The 19,153-nt window shown below is 36.2% G+C and overlaps 1 protein-coding gene across 3 annotated transcripts in view; it reads right to left on the minus strand.

The window, feature by feature from the left end:
- The window catches only part of LOC110099325 (tripeptidyl-peptidase 2), a 156,118-nt gene that overhangs the window by 99,654 nt on the left and 37,311 nt on the right, over positions 1-19,153 (minus strand). For all 3 annotated transcript variants that reach the window (XM_028694701.1, XM_028694702.1, XM_028694703.1), the window contains 5 exons: positions 9,999-10,173; positions 9,777-9,898; positions 9,569-9,648; positions 9,220-9,278; positions 5,152-5,306 (listed from right to left, as the gene is read on the minus strand). In XM_028694701.1, coding sequence (XP_028550534.1) covers positions 5,152-5,306; positions 9,220-9,278; positions 9,569-9,648; positions 9,777-9,898; positions 9,999-10,173 — 591 coding nt within the window. The remainder of the gene's footprint in view (positions 1-5,151; positions 5,307-9,219; positions 9,279-9,568; positions 9,649-9,776; positions 9,899-9,998; positions 10,174-19,153) is intronic.

Below are 19,153 nucleotides of genomic sequence, written 5' to 3' on the forward strand. Positions count from 1 at the left end.
AAGCTTTTTAACAATCTCTCCAGCAATGGCTCTTAATTTTTTATGATCATCAGGGGGGTCCTCTATGGTGGATGAGATTAAAAGAGAAGCATAATACTAAGTTAAGTGTGGCAGAGATGAGGATGCTCAGGTGGATGAGTGGCTTTACCCTTAGAGATAGGATACGAAATGAGCATATACGTGAAAAGGTTGGAGTAGCTCCAGTAGAGATAAGATTAGAGAAAGTCGCCTTAGATGGTTTGGTCACATAAAACGGCGGCCTTGCGATGACCCGGTTAGGAGAGTAGAGGTATTAGATTTGACTTATGTTAAGAAAGGTAGGGGTAGACCTAAAAAGACTTGGTTAGAAAATATTAGGAATGACCTTTCTTTATTAGATTTAAACGAGAATTTGACTTTTAATAGGACACAATGGAGAAAAAGGATTCATGTAGCCGACCCCACGTAGTGGGATAAAGGCTTGATGTTGTTGTTGTTGTTGTTGTTGTTGATGTTGTTGTTTCTTCTTCCTTTGGTTCCTTTGGGTATAGCATGAAGGTCAACAGGTTTCTATGCATCTATAATAATCAAGTTCTTGCCATAGGTTTTGTAGAAGGGTGACATACTCCATCACGGTCTTGCTTCCTTGTTTTGTGCTCTGATTTTGATTTCAAAGATTTGAGTAACATCCTGAGCTTTAGAGAAAATTTGTCTCGAGAGGAACATAAATGTATCACTAATTTCTAGAGTCATAGAATTCCACAACCATGACATAATCATGGAATCTACCTCATCCCATGCCCCAAAATTAGGATCTTCTCCTTTTGGTCATCCTCTAAGGAGATGGTATATCCTTCCATTTCCCTTTAAGTAGGCTTTTACAAATTCAGATCACTTTAGACAGTTCTTCTCGTTTAGGCGCGCATACTTTGGAGATAACCTCGTTCTTGGTGTATCATAGAATCTTCTATTTGATCAAAGTTTCGGGATGAATTTTCTTCCGACATTGTGGTGTTACAATAAGTAGTAATAAAGACTACTTTTAAAGGCCTATTTTTATGCACTTTTATCAGCAATGAAGGCTGAATAGGGTTTTAATAGGTCGGGCTCGAGACTTGCGTAAGTGGGTCTGACTCGGGACTCGAGTGGAAAAAAAGGAAGTCTCGGCCTAATCTTCCGTGAGCAGAGGGATTCCGTCCCGCTTAGGGCGAGTCTTCTCTCCTCCCGTACGAGTGGATTATCTAGTGGTACTGTCAGCAAAGCTTCGTCAAGGTCGCGGCATTTTCTGCGAGGCGTTGGCAAAGTTGCGGAGCCTTCTTCCTTCCACGAGGCTTTCATCGGCAAGGTTTTGTTCCACAAGGTCGCGGCTTCTTCTTCCTTCCGCGAGGCTTCTTCTTTCGTCAGCAAAGTTTCGTCCGTGAGATCTAGGTTTCGACTTCGGCCTTCGTCAGGTAAGGCTTCGTCCCGCTAGGCTCCGGCTCCGTTCTTCTCACTCGACATCCGATGGTTTCCTCTTTACTTCCTTCGTGGCTCTGATAGCCTGTTAAAATCAGAAGTTTGAGAGAAAAAACCATATTCCATACAGGATATCTAAATAGTGAAACAAATATTTACAGATTAATGCATAATAGCCCTAATGCATTCCTTCCTAAATCAGCTACTTCATTTTGGAAAGGAATCAATATGATCCTGTGTGATTCTTGCGAGCTTCCCACGAATCGCTCTTCGTGGTCGTCGGATCTCCTTCGAGAGGAAACAGCTGGGATTTTAACATGTTTCAATGTTGTTAAATCTGAAAAAACTGCAGTTAGATTAGAATATTTTAATAAGCATGAACCTATGCTCTAGCAAGAGTTGGAATTTGAGCCTGAAAATTACATTGAGAATAAAATCACATATGAACTTGAAACTCTATGAGAAATCTAGTCTACACTAGAAAATGAGCATGAATTTATATCTGAAAAAAGTTCAAATCAAAATTTAAAAGTGTACCTATTATGATATCAATATGTAATCGAAATCTCAATTTATAATTGAATTCAAAAATAAATTAAACCTAAGACCAAACCTAAACAAAAAGTGCAACTTGAATTTGAATGTGATTTTAAATGTGAAATTAAACTGCTCACAGAAATTGAAACTTCAACTTCCAAAGAAATTCATTGATATAAATTTAAACTTCTAAAAGATCCTGAGTTTAATCCTAGTGAGAAGGTAAGCAAATCATGATTATTAAACTTGATAAATCAATTAATGAAGGAGATCATTTAACTCTTTAATAAGTTTCCAACAAAATCATCTCAACAAATCAAGTTTAAATTGATTATATTTTTAGTTCTTAGTTTCATGACTTACAAATTCACAAACATAGTCTAAAGGAGACAATGAAACTGTGTGCATAGTGCAACAATTTTCTTAATGATGAGTTCCTTCAAGAAAATTTAAACATACAAATTTCATTTATGTGGTCAAATCTAAAATACATAAATTAACCTAAGTGGTCATTTGGAATAATTTTCTTTAAAGAGATTATTCATCCATATTGACATATCATATATAATTTATATGGTCAAATCTATGAACATAGTAATACATCTAAAGTACATAAAAGCATTTTGCAGCTTCGGTGCAAGTTAAATCTAAGGTTGTCGTTTTACAGTTTGAGGATTTTCAGAAAAATGCCAATTGTGGAACTTTATAATCCATAAATTAAATCCCAGATCAATTCAAAAGTTGAAAAAATTTAAATTCCCTCTTAAAGTTGTATACACTAATTATTTGGGTATTCTTCAGGTGACAACTTTTGAGGGAGTTTTCTCATTATAGTGACAAAGCCAAAATAAACACTTCGGTGATATACCTTCTTTACCTCCCCTCTTTTTTTAGTTATTGGTTTTATGTGATGACTAATATCGGGTAAGTTAATACATTTTTCTTTATATTTGAATCCTAATTATTGCATGCCTTTGTTAGACCGGCCCAAGGGCCGGCTAAACCGGTCCCTTCTAGACTGGTTCATGTATACAGGAGGAGGAAAATTTCAAATTAAGCGTTGTTTAGGGATTACTGAATTCTAATTTTTCTTTAAGTAATTTCCTTCTTGTTAGGGTTAAGGGAACTTGAATTAAATCTGAAATTGGAGATATCTGTTTGTGGTTTTGGGCTCAAGATTTCGGCTAGATATTGACGATTGGTTGCATCGGGTTATTTCTTTTCAACTCTTATAGAATTTCAAGTGCTTGACTTTTCTATTTCTCTCCAGATTTTGTAAAATCTGCTTGATGTTTGCTGAATATCTCTGAAATTCAGCACATTTTCTCTGTTTTGGTGGTTGTTTCCTAACAGTCTTTAAATCAACCTTTATCTTTTTTACAAATTTCAGAATTTCGTTATCTCTAACTTCATGTTTATTGACAGTTTTTTGTGTTCTCTAATTTCATAGAAAGAGACTAAATTTTGACAAAACTGCGAATTGGTGCACTATAAATTTTGGCCATTTATGCATGCTTTTGGGCATCACATCATAAGCTTGCACTTTTTAACTCTAGACCCTTAAACATTCTATATTAATAAGCCTAAGAAGTGTAATCAAAGAGTATTAATTCAAGCATTATACTCAGTTTCTCACCTAAAAGTCTCAAGCACCAATCCCAATGGATGCATATGTATTTCTCCAAATCCATAAAAATTAATATTTGTAATAGGCCTTGAGCCCCCACTTTATGTCCACAATTGAGGTTGTATACATTTAATATTTATATTTTTCTTTGGCCCACCAAGCAAAAATATTTTATAGATTTCTATCCATGAAAAAAACAAGCTTATAAAGTGTTTAATGCAAGGTATCCTTTGGATGTAAAGTATATCAAATTCACCTCAAGAATGGGAGGGTGATTTCAATCATCATCAATATGTTCTAGAACTTTTCCTTCATCAGAAAAGACCAACTCTTACATAACACCATTTAATGCTTTTTATCGAGCTCCTTCCATGTCTTTACATTGTAGCATTTTGCACTGCAGATTTTGAAAATCTTAGGAATGTGCATTTCTTCATTTTGTTTGCAATTTCAAAACTTATGTTTTAGCTTGGTTTTAATTGGATATAATAGTTGAATTTCAAAGGTCCATATTAGACAGGGAGGCGGGATCGGAGGCACGCACGCGGGATGGCTAGGCTCGGTGGCGATTCGGACGGAGATGGCGGCGGCAGCGGCGATCCGGCGGGTTCTTTGGGCTCGGCGACGTGGATTCGGCCGGGTCTAGGGCACGTCGGGTTCGAACAGCGAAGAACAGGCAGTTGGAGGTCGGAGATGGCCGGAGCAGATGAGGTCAGTGACAGATTCGGCGAGAGGAAGAAGACGGATGTCAGAAAGGTAAGTTGCCGAACTTCTTGCTTCTGATTCCTTGCGATTCTGAGAGCGTATGTGTGCGTGAGTGTGCGTTAGAGAGCGTTTGAATGAGAGGGATCTTTTTATTTTGTGAATGGCGGTGGTTGAATCGTCGTGAGGTGGGCCCGGTGACGATTGTGTCATGTATGTCGGTGATTTCGGTCGGGAGCGATTTTGTCCGATGTGGAGCCTATTGTGTGCAACGGTTACAGTCAACACAAGTGAACTTGATGTTGAAAATGTCAATTAAGATGTAGACAAACACACACATTCCCAATTACATCATGATGCCAAACAAAAGAGAGATACATCTCATGAACCTAATTTAAACAAGGATACTATGCTGGAGTTCAAACAGGGCATAGACAAACAAAAACTTCAGTTGTAGGCTTGAATGTAGATTTACTATTTCATGCAGGCAATTAAGTAATCATAAATGATCATGGTGTATGAGCGAGACAAGTTTGGGAAGTTGACAGTAAAAGGTCAAATTTTAGATTCAAGTATTGCAAATCAAATGAACAAGATTAAATTAATTGCAGCATCATGAGCAATAAACAAAACACTTTTTCAACAGTAGAGATGACTATCTGGAATGATTATCACAAATTTAGACACGGATGTGTATAATAAATATAAGCGTGCGTGTGTATATATATTGCCCAACATATCACACAATGAAGTTTACATTCACATAACATAAAAGTTATGATACCCAATTGCAGGACTTACTACACATAGGAGGGAAAGAGGAAAATATACAGATTGCAAAGCATACTGACTTGAAACTACGCCCATTGTGTGTTAGAAGAAGATATTCAGGAGCATGAGCAACCGATGATTCAGTTGAAAATAGTTGTATGCACTCCTCAAAAGGAACCAATTCTTCCAGGTTATTTGCCCCTTCATGGAAACTTGGTTCTATTTGGATAGTCCACTATAAGATAGCATCTAATTAGTATATAGAAGAGATAAAAAATAGATGCAAATCAAATAAAGTAAATTTCATTTGCATTCTCCATATTTTTCCATGTAGCTAAATGAGAGAAACTTGTTTTCTGATTATAACAATAACAAATTTGGCTATAAGCAAAGAAAAAGAAAAATGAACCTCAACAGTTTCTATTAACCAAACTGGTTCGAGATCCATTCATCTCAGCGAAAACTTTCCACAGACATGGTTAAATTCTCAAACAAAACCACTTGGTAGGACAATCAAGCCCTCAGAAGCTAAACGCAACTTGACCAAGAATAAAGTACCAAGGCTACCACTTGGTAACAGAAAATCATACGAGCAAGAAGCAATGCAGATCAGCATATGGATTTTGAACTATTTTATTTTCAATAGTATCATTAACACGAAGAGAAACAGAATAACAGACTCAGACCTTTGTGCTCAAAGATAAGAGGTTAAGACATCGAGCATGACATATGCCTACACCTGTGCAATGGGCAGGCTTGAATAGAAAGAACCAGGCCCAACTTTCCTGGACTAGGCCAGTACCAGTTCATGGCCCAACTAAATAAATGACTATCTTTAACTTAAATAAATTGACTTATTTAATCAACACAAAAGAATTTATATGTTATAACTTCATTAAATTTGTGTTTAATTTAAGGTATCAATTTTGAGCCAGTTATGATCCAAGCCAGATGTAAAACCCGCAAAATGTTGTTTAAGACCGCGCACGCTTTTCAAAGCGCCGCGACGAGTTTTAAGTGAAAATTTTGAAGTTGTCGGATTTCGACGGGAATAATTTTAGAAAATATAGCGTAAAATTCTGATCGTTTTGATGTATAGAACCCATATTGGATTTTAAGTATTTTGGGAATTAAAATTTATTGAAAACTCTTAATGACAACTTTACCCCTAAGCTTTTAAAAGGTCGAAATTGCTTAAGTGAGGGCAATTAGGTCTTTTGGCCATTCCCATTTCTCTCTATTTGGCAAACCGAAACCTCCCCACTCTCCCCCATTCGCTCTTTTCGCCCAAACCGAGCGGACAAAGGAGAGGCGGACGGGCAAGGCGACGAGAGCTTCGGGTGGAGGGTTTTCGGCGGCCGATTGTGGAGGAAAACGTGGGGAAATCCAAGGGAAGACTAAGGTATGTGTTTTGCTTGAGTTTTCTCCTTCTTCCCTCAAGTTTTCTCTAAGAAATGGAAACTAGGGCTTTCAGAAAAATTGGAATTTCTTTGAGAAAAGTTTAGGGAAGGGTAGTGTGATGTTTCTAAACCCTAATGTATATTGTTTTTATGAAAATGTGGATTTTTGAAATCTAGGGTTTTATTTGATTTTGATTTTCTATTAAAATGCCTTTGTAGAAAAGTTTATATTTGTGGTTAGGAAGTCTTTTTGTGAAAATGGATTCTTTTTAGAAGAAGTTTTTGCATGCCCTAATAGTTAGGGTTTTCCAAAGCTAGAGTTAGGATGAAATCCTAATTCTAGTGAAGATAAAATGGATTTAACATGGTTTAAGTGAGGGATTTTTATAGAAAAACCAATGCTTGATATGTTGATTAGCTACATGCTTTGCCTAGGGTTTTTCTTTTAAGGTTTGAGGGAGGAAAACTTATGCTTACACATTATGTTTTGTCATTTGTAGTGTGAAAAAGAATTTTGGATCCCCTTTTGTATTTTGTAAACTTAATGTTAAATTCATCTATTGGTGTTTTGGAATGAAAGAAAAGAAAAGTTTATGTTTGGAGATTTTGTAGTGGCTCTTTCCTTATGTTTGGTACTTTTTGGAGATATGTTAATTGTTTATTGTGAAGTTTCTTTTATTTTCATCCTGTCCGACATCTGTTCCCGCCTCGCCCTCGCGAGCTAACCGGGCCGGGTCGTGACACCAGATGCTTGAGCTCCCCCCCCCCCCATGCCAAAGACAACGCCACACCGAAGGAAGATATTCATTGTGCCACAAGCACAAAACTTGGTTTGTACAATTTGAGCAGTCAGCAAACACAGCAACAGGACTCAATAAATATTTATTAACACTGTAGTAAAAGTAGTAAAAGATGAAGAAAGATAGAAGAGAGTGTGAGGACAGCACGATGGAAACATTACAAACCATCAACCCAACACAACATCCACAGCATATGGTAGGTGCGACATGAGCAGCCAACAGGCACAGCAATAGAGGCCAGTGAATAAGATTACCACTGTAGTAAAAGAAAAGAAGGATACAACAAGAGAGAGGAAGATTGCAAAGACAGCACCATGGGTATAGTACAAACCATCTGCCCTATACAACACTCCAACATTGTAATAACCAGAAAATCAGGTATCTCTTTTACAATAAGTTTAATTAATATTTTTAAATTTAATTTGCATTTTAAATATTAAATAGAAATTAAAATTCTGAAAAGATGATGCCTTTGGATTATTAGAGGAGAGAGCAGTTATAGCTTGGGTCCCACTCTTCCATCCTTATCTGTTTTGGATATCACGCAAGCCATCTGTAGGTAGAAGGCGGCATAGTGCAAAAGTTCTGTAGAGCATTCGGCATAGTGGAAATCCTCCAGCAGCAGCACAGTGCATAAGGGACTATAGCTTTATTCGGAACTATATAGAGAATCCCACAGTAAGAATCAGCTCATTGCATGCACTTCCCTGTAGCAGTGTTCGGAAGAAAAACTGCTTGCAGAGTGTAGATATAATCGGCACAGTGCATAGAATTCCATGTCGTTTGGTTCGGTGCAGTTCAGAGAATTCCTGTTGCAAGCGGCGGCAGGGGAAATTGGAACACTGCATTGAAGGGAGGATTGGTTTAAGGCAACACAAGAGTTTCGGTTGTACAAGTATTAACAAGTTTTAACAGTATTGTTGAATGAAAATTTTTATAATTTGTCACTAAGATTTAGATGTGATTAATTTCGAAATATGTGATGGATTGTAGTTGATATAAGTGTGCAAACAAATTGGGGAATCACTGACGGAAGATTAAGAGAGAAAATTTAAAGAGGTAAGAATTCTAATATTTGTAGTAATATCTTTTATATTTCCTAAATGCATAAAAGTTCTAAAGAAATGTATCCTAATTGTATTTTAGGATTCACCATATATATGAATAAGAAAAGTTTTGATGTAAATTTATGTTAATCATAAGTTTATGTTATACATTTGATTGAATAATGGATTGCAATATTTATAAGATTATAAGGGGATTGTACGTGACATAGAAACGTAGAAGAGTAAGAGATAGTGGATTGGAGGATACGGCTCATCAGGAAAGTATGTAAATATTAATTAACAAATGCAAGAATTAATATTTCTAAATATATTTATGATGTCACATGATTTAATTGAAGTGATAAATGTATTACACAAGATTCCAATAATACAAATGATTATACTTCCAAGTTTTCATGTATGATCAACCACTTGCATATATGTATCACTGAAGTTTAACATAAAATTCATGATGTTTATTGTAATGCTTTTCTAGTTGATTATAAATTGAAAAGAGTTCATTAATTTTATATTGCTAACATATCCTGACATGTAAATATTAAGAGACAAGTTCTCATATAAATTTATACCTAACAAGTCAAGAATGAGTTATGAATATGTGAGGTGTACAGAATATCCATTTAAAGTAAATTTTGGTTATAAAATAATGTAATTTATAATTACAGGTAAGGCAACACTGCATTGTAAGTGAGACAAAAAGGACCTCAGAGAATATGATATATGCATAGCACGTGGGGCAAAAGAGACCCCTAAGACGCAAAAGGGACTTATATAGAATTCAATGACAATAATGTCACGTAGAACATCATTATAAGAAATTCCAGAAAACCTAAAATAAGTTTACCCAAAAATATTAACTTCTGGTCAAGAGAATACCATACCTCAGAACTTTGTTGACAAGAACAATCTCCTCTTAGATAGATTCCACGTGATATTGGAGCTACAACAAGTATCTAATTGAGTCAAATTTCATAAAATTTTAAACTAAGAATCAAAGCATAGCTTGGAACGCATTAGAAGAATTTTAAGGTCTTCTTTTGATAATCAGAGTATGATCAGTTGAGTTTATGTTAATTTCCAGTGCAGGACGGATTAGTCTTGCTCATCACTATACCATACATTTTTTTAATCAATAGCGTAAAAATTTCACAAATGTAGAGGGAGAATTTTTTAAGAATCTACTACATTGATACAAAATTATTTAATTTCAAGAGAAATAGGGAGACTAACTCGATTTTCCAGCTGGAGAAATAAAAACTTTATAGCAAACAGATGGAAGATTTTTCGACTGCTGAATATATTCATATGCCCTGTTTGGCAACAAAAATAACCATATTAGATAAAAAGGTACAGGAAATTGTTTCCTGACCGGACAATTCTAAGCAAACAAGGTTTTCCACCAACAGTAAGAATGATGGCCTGCACAAGCAAAGCTAACCTATCAACTTGCATAAGCCCGTGCCCCGTGGTTAGTTTCTCAACAGGCAGATCACTAATAGGACTTGTTGTATTCTCCAATGCTTTCCGTACAGTGTATGGGCTAATGAAAATACCTTCAGCCTGAAACATAAAGAAGACATATTGTAATTTAAACTTACAACAATACATTAACAAGTCAGATTGCTAATGCAATACAAAGAGCAATGATTGTCATATCAACCTTCATTCCACTAAGAAGTAAAGCAACTCCACCACATGCTGATGGAGATGCCATGGAAGTGCCATTCATCAGCATGCGTCTCTGTAGAGTCCATGTCGGCACAGGAGCAACAGCTCCACCAGGCGCACTAACACTAACTCCAAGATCACCATCAACAGTCGGACCTCGACTAGACCTATCAAAATAAAAATTGCCAAGTGAATAAAAGGTTCAAAATTGAAATATATGCTCGTAATTCCTTTTACAAGCTAATATAGGATAGCTAGAACTAGGGAAAAATAAGCATTTAAAGAGGAGGAAGTTGAATGCTATTGTCTACAAACACATACATTCATTTTTAGTATCAAATCAAGGCTTGTAAAAAACTACACAAGGTATAGGATTTATAGTGCAAGAAAGCACCAACTCCACTTTGAAATCAGCAATTCATCTTTCAAGAGATGCATTCGTTTATTTTAATAAAATGTATCATGCTTTTCAAGCCAGGACTTTTTTAGATCAGGCGTCAAATCTTGCTATAGACACAAACCACCATAACGAATTACCTCTCTTGCACAAGATAGCACCTCGAATAAGGATAGTTGTATAGGCATGTTTTTAGACCTAGGCCCAATATTTGAATTTCAATTAAATTGTTAAGAAGGTGATTGTGGGAAAAAAAATATAACTAACAAAGATCTAAGAATTCTATTATCCTATGAATACCAGCAGTCCGAGTGATGAGGACATCGAAGATCAACGGCTACGATCATGTCTATTTATTTTGATGTATTTTATTTGTTATTTGTACTTTTCCATTTCTACCCTCACTTGAGGGCTTTGTTTTGAGTTTGCCCTAAGGGCAATTGTGTCTTTTTATTTTCCTTCATGTATTTGGCTATTTAAGTCCTCCCCTTCCTCTTGGAAAAGGATAATGATTATGAATGAAAATTTTGATTTTTGGATCTCTTTGTGAGTTCTACAGTTCTCTTTGTGAGTTCTTGTTGACCTGCTGTATAAAACAAAAGAAAAAAAAAACAAAAAAAAAATTAATTAAAATCCACGTACCTGTCTGGCGCCGAATTCAGCACGTCGTCGCCCACGACCTCGCACGATCGGATGTCCCTCTACGTTGTGTTAACGACTTTTTTTTTTTAAATCCATGAAAGTCTTAGTTAAAGGTTTTTGGCCCTTTAGAATTTCAAGAAAAAGTTGAAGAGATCAACTAAGGATTGGATTTTGGGAATGAAAGCCAAAGGAGGTGAAGTAGGGGCACTTGATTCTGAGATGAAACTCAGAGGTGCTCAAACTATCCTAGTTGGGCTTTACATTTTAGCAACCTAATTTTGGTTTAAGTTGATATTTTATTAGAAGATTGTGGCTTACATCCCATGGTTCCGTCGTCCCGGGTATACTATAGATTTCAGTCTACCAACACTAACAATCATTGACCATAATGTCCAAGGAATCTAATTAGCAGTCATGGGTTGCCTCCTCTCAGGGATCCCGAGTAGACTAAAGTGGTTAGATGTTGATTGTAGTTTTAATTTAATTTGAGTTGGGGCTTACTACTTCCTTAGAAGTTGTCTGTTAATTTATTTAGTTTGGATCTTATGGCTCCAATTAGGAGTTGCCCGTTAATCTATTTAGTTTGGGACTTACGGCTCTGATTAGGAGTTGCCCTAATAGTGGGACTTATGGCCTCTTTTAGAGGTAACCCGAAGAATTTAGGTTGGATATATCTTATGGCTTCCTTAGAAATTGTCTAACGGAGGGTCTTACGACCTAGTCCTGTAAGCTAAGTGACCCTTCTTGTGGGTCTTACAACCTAGTCCTTTTAGATTAGGATGCCCGAGAATTTTAATTGTTTGGGTAGGACTTATGGCTTCCCTTAGGAAGTAGCCTAAAAAGCGGGTCTTACAACTTAATCGTTTAGACTAAGATGCTCATAGGTTTAAATTTGATTGTTTAGGGTTTACGATCATTACTATTTATTTATCAAATTTCCTAAAATGTGAGGCTTACGACTTCAGTAAGAAGTTGCCCGAAAGCAAGTCTTACAACCTAATCCTATAGACTAGGATGCCCAAGTGAGGGGTCTAGGTTTGTATTATCACCTAAACACTTTCCTTAGATGTCGGACTTACGACTTTTATTAGAAGTGGCCGGGGTTTCAATTGGGTTTAGAGGTTAGGTCAATTTCTAACTAAAACTTTCCCCTAAGGTCGGGCTTACGACTTTCCAACGAAAGTTGTCGGGTAGTGGGTCTTACAACTAAGTTCCTATAAACGAGGCTGCCCAAGAATTTTGATTTTGATTGTGTGTTTGTTGAGAAATATATCAGTTGTTTAGGGTTTGATACTTGGAGAGTTTGAAAGATTTGTGATGTTTACACTTCGGGGCTTTAACACTTGCATTAGTGTTTTAATTATTTTGTGCTTGTAGCCTTTATCCTACCACAATAGTTCACTTCTTTACCCGTCCTTTTAGCACTGTTATACTACTGGCTTTTTTTCGTACTCAGCTTTTTCTTGCTTTTCAGTACTTTATTATACCTATAGTAGCTTTAGATTTATTGGCATTCATTTAATTCATTTATGATGTACTGACTTTCCACTTGTTTGTTAGCAGGTGTTCGTAGCCAGTAGTTGCAGCAGTCAGGGCTCGTAGTTGCAGAGGATAGAGCCCAAGGATAGTTGCAAGAACTCGTACAAGAGGGACTTTGGAGAACTTGCAGAGGAGTTTAGTTTGAGAGTTTTAGAGAGTTTTGAGAGTTTTGGAGAGTTTTGAAGAGGTTGTACAGTTTGCGAGAGCTTGTAAGTTGAGAATTGGTGAGGATTTTGGAGAGTTTGAGAGCCTGTATATGTCAAATAGTGGACAACATTCTTCCTTCCCCTTTTCCATTTTATTCACTGCATTTTTATTTTATTTTTGAAATTTCTCACTTCATTAATTAAAATACTTAACCAATAAATATATTTTAAATTACAGTGCCCTCAAAAATTTTTTAAATAACTCTTGAATTTTATTTTTTTTCTTTAATTTAAAATTCTTTCAAATTTAAAATGCTCTTATATTTTAAAATTTGCTGATTCCAAGTATTTGAATTTTCTTCTTTAAAATAATCAATCAATTAATTTTAATTAATTTTGATTAATTAATTATTTTTTAATTAATTAATCAAATATTCAAATTTAATTACCCCAAAATTGTTTCAAAAAAGTTCAATAATTCTCTCGAAATTTCGACAGCCTCCCGGCGTCACCTTCCCACCGAGGGAAAAATCAGAACGGCATTGCCGTAATTCTTCCTACCCGGACCTAAGGTCGACGGCGTAGGGTCTGTGATTTCAAACCATCTCACCAGGATCAAAGATCGACTGCGTAAGGTCCTCAATTTGGATCCATCCCGGCCGGATCTAAAATACAACAGCCCGAGGTCTTCAAATTTTAAAACCATCCGCCCGGATTAAAAATCAACGGCGCAGGTCTTCAATTTCAAACCATCCCGATCGGACCTAAGGTACGACGGCCGGGGTCTTCGACACATGTTTAAAAAAATGTTTCTTTTCTCTTTCTTTTTTTTTCTTTCTTCTTTCTCTTATATATATATAATGTAATATAACAAACAGAAGGAGAGAGGGAGCCCGATCGGGCATGGTCGGAGGCGGAGGTCACGCACGGCTCAGGAGCAGGTCACGATCGTCGAGTCAACCGGCGGCGTCGGCTCGGGTGGGGACGGCGGCAGTCAGGTTGGCTAGGGCACGGTCGGGCAAGGGCTTGCGAGAAGGGGGAGGAGCGAAGGAGCGTCGCTTGCAATCTCTATACCTCCCGTGAAGCAACATAGCCGAACAGCAATAACGCAAAGAGAAGATGAAAGGCGAACCCTAGATGTCCAACGATCAAGGGGTCGAAGGAGCAGATTCGAACGACAATGACGGAGTCGGAGGGGCGACGTCGAACAGGAATGAGGAGTCGGAGTCGAACAGCAACACGGAAGGAGGCGTAAGTTTTTTTTTTCGTTTCTTCCCCCCTTTTTATCGTTTTGGATGGTCGGTGGGTAGTTATCATATGAAGCGATGCTTTGCTTGCGAATAACCGTGTGTGTGGGACCGGACTGAAAGAGGCATCGTAAGAATGTATCTGATCGATCATTTCTTTTCTTCTCCTTTTTTTCTTTTTTTTAGTCAACAAATTGCCTCCCAACCTCCCAACCTCCCAACAAATTTGTTGTGTGAATTTCACACAATGAATTCGTTGTAATATCTTTAGATATTTATCATTTATGTTCAACGCTATTCCTTTCTCTTTTATTTCAATCATTTAGATTGGTTTAAGTAGCTCGACCCTTAGGTTTGTGAGCATAGGAGATTTCAAAGTTCGGCCCTTTAGGCTTATTGAACCGATAAGCTTTAGCTCCACCCTTAGGTTTATGAGCTTAGAAGATTTCAGAGGTTCAGCCCTTAGGCTTATTGAACCTCGTGGGTTCAGCTCGACCCTTAGGTTTATGAGCATATAAAATTTTGAAGGTTCAGCTCTTAGGCTTATTGAACCAACGGGTTTTAGCTCAACCCTTTGGTTTATGAACATATTAGATTTATAAAGTTCGGCCTTTAAGCTTTTGAACTTTGTAGGTTTTAACTCGACCCTTAGGTTTATAGCGTATGAGATTTCAAAGGTTCTTCCCTTAGGTTTATTGAACCAATGGGTTTTAGCTCGACCCTTAAGTTTATGAGCATAGGAGATTTTCAAAGTTCGGCCCTTAGGCTTGTTAAACTTTATGGATTTAGCTCAATCCTTAAGTTTATAAGCTCATAAGATTTCGGAGGTTCGTGTTACATCCAACTTTACAGGTAATGAAAAAAATTCAAAAGTCAATTCATTTAAAGTTAAATGAATTTTAAAAACACTTAAATAATTATTTAACGAATAATTATTGTTAAATAAATGAAATATTATTCTTAAGTAAAATTAATTTCTTATAGTTAATTCGTAACAGTTATTTTTTAAGAGATGTTTCCTTTGGGATGTATGATGAGATAGCAGTTATTGGTGTGGGGCCACTCTTTTAGTGGTTTTCACGATAAGCTTAGGAGGCAATTAATGATAAAGGAGTTGCTGTATGTGAAACAGAGAGGAATTATAGGTTACGGAACAGTGCAAGTTTCGGCACAGTGCAGGATTCAGAACAGTGGAATGCTGTGGATTTTCGGCACACTAACTAGAAATTTTTGTAGCAGTCTTCGGTAACAGATAACATGTAGCAATTCGGCAAGAGGAATAAGGGGCACAGTGGGAAATTGGGACCAGTTGAGAGTAATTAGATAGCAGCCGTGTGAGGCTAATGTGCTGTTGAGGCGAATAACAGAAGGCAGATGGAAATGAATTGATGCAGTGTTGGAAATTATAAAGGATCGATAAAGTGTTGTGTAGAGGAAATCAGTACTGTGCAAGAAGAATCGATAAACGTGAAGGAAGAATGATAAGGAATTTGTAGTGAAAATAAGAGGTAAGCATTCTTGGTGCATTATAAATCTTTTATAAATAATAAAGGATCGATAAAGTGTTGTGTAGTGGAAATCAGTACTGTGCATGAAGAATCGATAACCGTGAAGAAAGAATGATAAGGACTTTGTAGTGAAAATAAGAGGTAAGCATTCTTGGTGCATTATCATTGTCTTTTATATTCTTAAAAAGAAATGATAAAATTTCTAAATATATACAATTGTAAGATTAGGATTAGTTCAGATACATTCATACAAAGAGAAAGCTTCAAAGTGACTTATAATCGCAGAAGACTTCAAAGTAGAGAATTGGAGACACCTCGGCAAGAAGGTAAGTAATGCATTTATATTCAAATTTAAGAACTTTCAGTTATAGGCATGAAGGTTGAATTGGAATGCATTAAAGTAAAATGTTATGCAATTTCTTTAATGTATAGAAATGATTTTTTTTTATTCAAGTTTTCAGGTACGAACAACTAGATACATAATGAAATCAAGTGTAAAACAAGGTTTTGTATGTTAATCTAAATGTTTTCCTATTTTATACTATTTTGGAAAGATGTCAATTACTTGCATATGATGTGTATTTTAATTGTACACTAGTGACTACGACAATGATTATGAAAGAATGCAAAAACTTAAGTATAACTTATGAACACTAAAAAAGTAAAGCTTGGCTACAAATGATGTATAAATGTAATTACAGGTGGGGCAAAAGGGACCCCATATAATATACCTGTATTATAGGAGGGGCAAAAAGGACCCCAGAGAATATGATACCTGCATAGCAGGTGGGACAAAAAGGACCCCTAAAGAGGCAAAAGGGACCTCTATATAATTCAATGGCGATAATGCCAGGTTTGCCTGGGCTCCATTGAATAATGTTATGAATTGTAGTTAAATCTTTTATAGATAAAATTGATATTCATAGTAGAATTCATAAGAAGTAAAGATTAAAGTCAATTACGAATTTATAATGATTTCAATGTTTGATTATTCTCAATGATTGTACTTTAAATGTTAATTAATTTGCAAAGCTTACTGAGTCTCATAGCTCACCAATATTTTATTACTGGTTGTTGTTACAGGAAAGAGCAAGGAGAGGATCATAACAAATTGAATTGTCAAGTATTCCACATGTTATATTATGTTAGTATTTATCTATATTTGGGAAGTCTAAACTTGAGGTATGTAACTAGTGATATATTACTCCGGATTTTCTTTAGCAGTGGCTCTGTAAGTATCTCATGTTGAAATTAAAGTTATTAGTTGCTTATTGAAGGGATGAATGAGGACTATTGGATGTTTTATAAAGATTTTCAAATGTTCAAAAGTATTATTTGATCAAATGATGAGATGATTATGTTAGGGGCTGTTTGGTTGCCTGCAAAGCAAACGCAATGTAAAGTAAATGCAGTGTAAAGTAAATACAGTGCATTCCAAATACTTTGAGGCTGTTTGGTTGTTTGTAAAGTAAACGCATGAGAAATGTTTCCCTTGTTTGGTTAGATATATTCAAAGTAAAGTAATAACAGTGCATTTGTAAAATTTTTTTGTCATTATTACTAGTGCATTTATAAAAGTAATCACCGATTGTTTAAACTTTGTTTGGGCTAGCTTTCTTCTTACTTTCTAAAACAATTTTTTAGTACAAAAAATAACTAAAAAACCATTGTAAAAAACAATATGAAAGATGTTCCAAACAAAGCCTTCCAAAACTCTCAAAACTGAGCAAAGTGAGTTACGCGGCATGGATATTTTTACATGCCAACCAATATTTTGTAGTTTCTAAATGCAGGCAAAGCCAAATCTCAATCTACAAAAAAAGACAGATGTAAGTTGGCGCTCACTAAGGCTTTCATTTGGGGCGGCTTCGTACTACTTCTAAAAACAACTTTCTAGTAACAAAATAAAATTTTTATACTAAAATATTGCTTTAAGAACCAACAAGAAAGTCATCTCAAACTAAGCCTAAGTTCTGCAGCTTCCGTCAAATATTTATTCAATATTAACTCGAACATGCAAGCCGTTTAAAGAAACCCAACAACTAGTTCAGCTCAACCATTAATAACACAAGCACGTGTTACAGAAATCTCTGCAAAGTCTTTGGCAAGCAAAACAGCTCAAGCGTTTTTACAGTGAAAAATCAAAAAGCAGTGGATCCCAAGATCGAATTCATGTTTTCATTCACATAGTATCTGCCAAGAAAGCAATGCAGCATAAAACACATTAACTTATGATAACAACAAATTCCTGTCTGAAGCAATATATACAAAAACACACAAAAGCCCCGCAACCAGCTTTTGAAAGTAACAGGGAGGAAAGCTAGATTCACAAACCATGTAATGGTCGCCACTCCAACAACTTAGGTTTTGTTTGGGACGGCTGTATATTACTTCTTAAAGTATCTTTTTAGATAAAAATTTAAAATTTTTATACTAAAAAGTTGCTTTAATAAGCAAGAAAAAAATCATCCCAAAAAGCCTTACTTTCTCAACACCAGCCAACCATTATTGAAGGAAACTGCAAGGGAATGAGAAAGCTCAATTCATCTCAGCCAAACATATCCCTCCAAATACAAGCCAGGCAGCAATTATAGAAATATTGAATCACTTCACATTCATAATCCCAGATATCAAGTGGACTACAGCAAAAGCAAGCAAGAAATGGAATTAAAGGAAGCTCATTTTAATTTTCATCTGCAGGATTGTTGTGATCAGACGTAGATGGAGAAGAGATAGCTTTCAGGATGGCCACCCTATTATAGTTCTCTAAAATAAAGTATGATATACACCAGTCCAAAAAAAAAATTTTGAAAATACTTTCGGACAAAATAAATGAATAATAAGCATCTTTCAATCTTCCATTTGTCAATCAGCTGCCAAGTTTCAGTTCAATAAAATTTTGCATGCCATGTATAATGAAATATTTGGTGTGAATGAGTTATTCATAATTTATGGTCTTTTTTTTTTCTGATATTTATCAATTAATAATTTGATATACCTTCCAAGGAAAACCATTTAAGATTGTTTCTTTCTCTGTTTAAATTTTGTATTTTTATTATTTCCTCCAGACAGAACATGCCTCTAGTGTTCCTGTATTTCCTCCTCCGCTTGGAATAGGCACCTTTGTGCCTGGTGGTCAGGTGGCTGCCTTTCGCCCTTTTGTTATGCACCCTCAAGGTGTTCCACATTCTCCGTCATCCACAAATTCCATCATCTCTCAATCTTATTTGGGCAATGTTCTGCCAACATCTCGAGTGCCAGTCCAACAGTTATGGCTGAACCATCAGGTTATCACCCTTTCACGATGCAGTTTTATGGATTTGTTGGAGATGGCAATTTCTGTAATATGTAAAACAACCAACAGCAGAGTTCCTTTCCTGCGATCAATGGGTCAAATGAACAGGAAGATGATGCGAACTTGCGAGCTCCCGTCGTGGTCGCAACTTCGGATCGGACAGGAAAGGGTCGTCGCGTGGAAGGAGCGAAGTCTAACAAGAAGGAAGGAGCCGAAGAAGCCACTCGTGCAATCTTACACCTCCTTCGAAGCAATGAAGCCGAAGTTCGCTGCCGAAGAGCAACGACGCGTCGTCGAGCGTATTTAAAACCCGCTCAAAATGAGCGTGTTTCTAATTCACGCAAAACAGGTCCTATAATACACCCCTAATACT

Source organism: Dendrobium catenatum, unplaced genomic scaffold, assembly GCF_001605985.2.
Source record: "Dendrobium catenatum unplaced genomic scaffold, ASM160598v2 fragScaff_scaffold_542, whole genome shotgun sequence".
NCBI lineage: Eukaryota > Viridiplantae > Streptophyta > Magnoliopsida > Asparagales > Orchidaceae > Dendrobium > Dendrobium catenatum.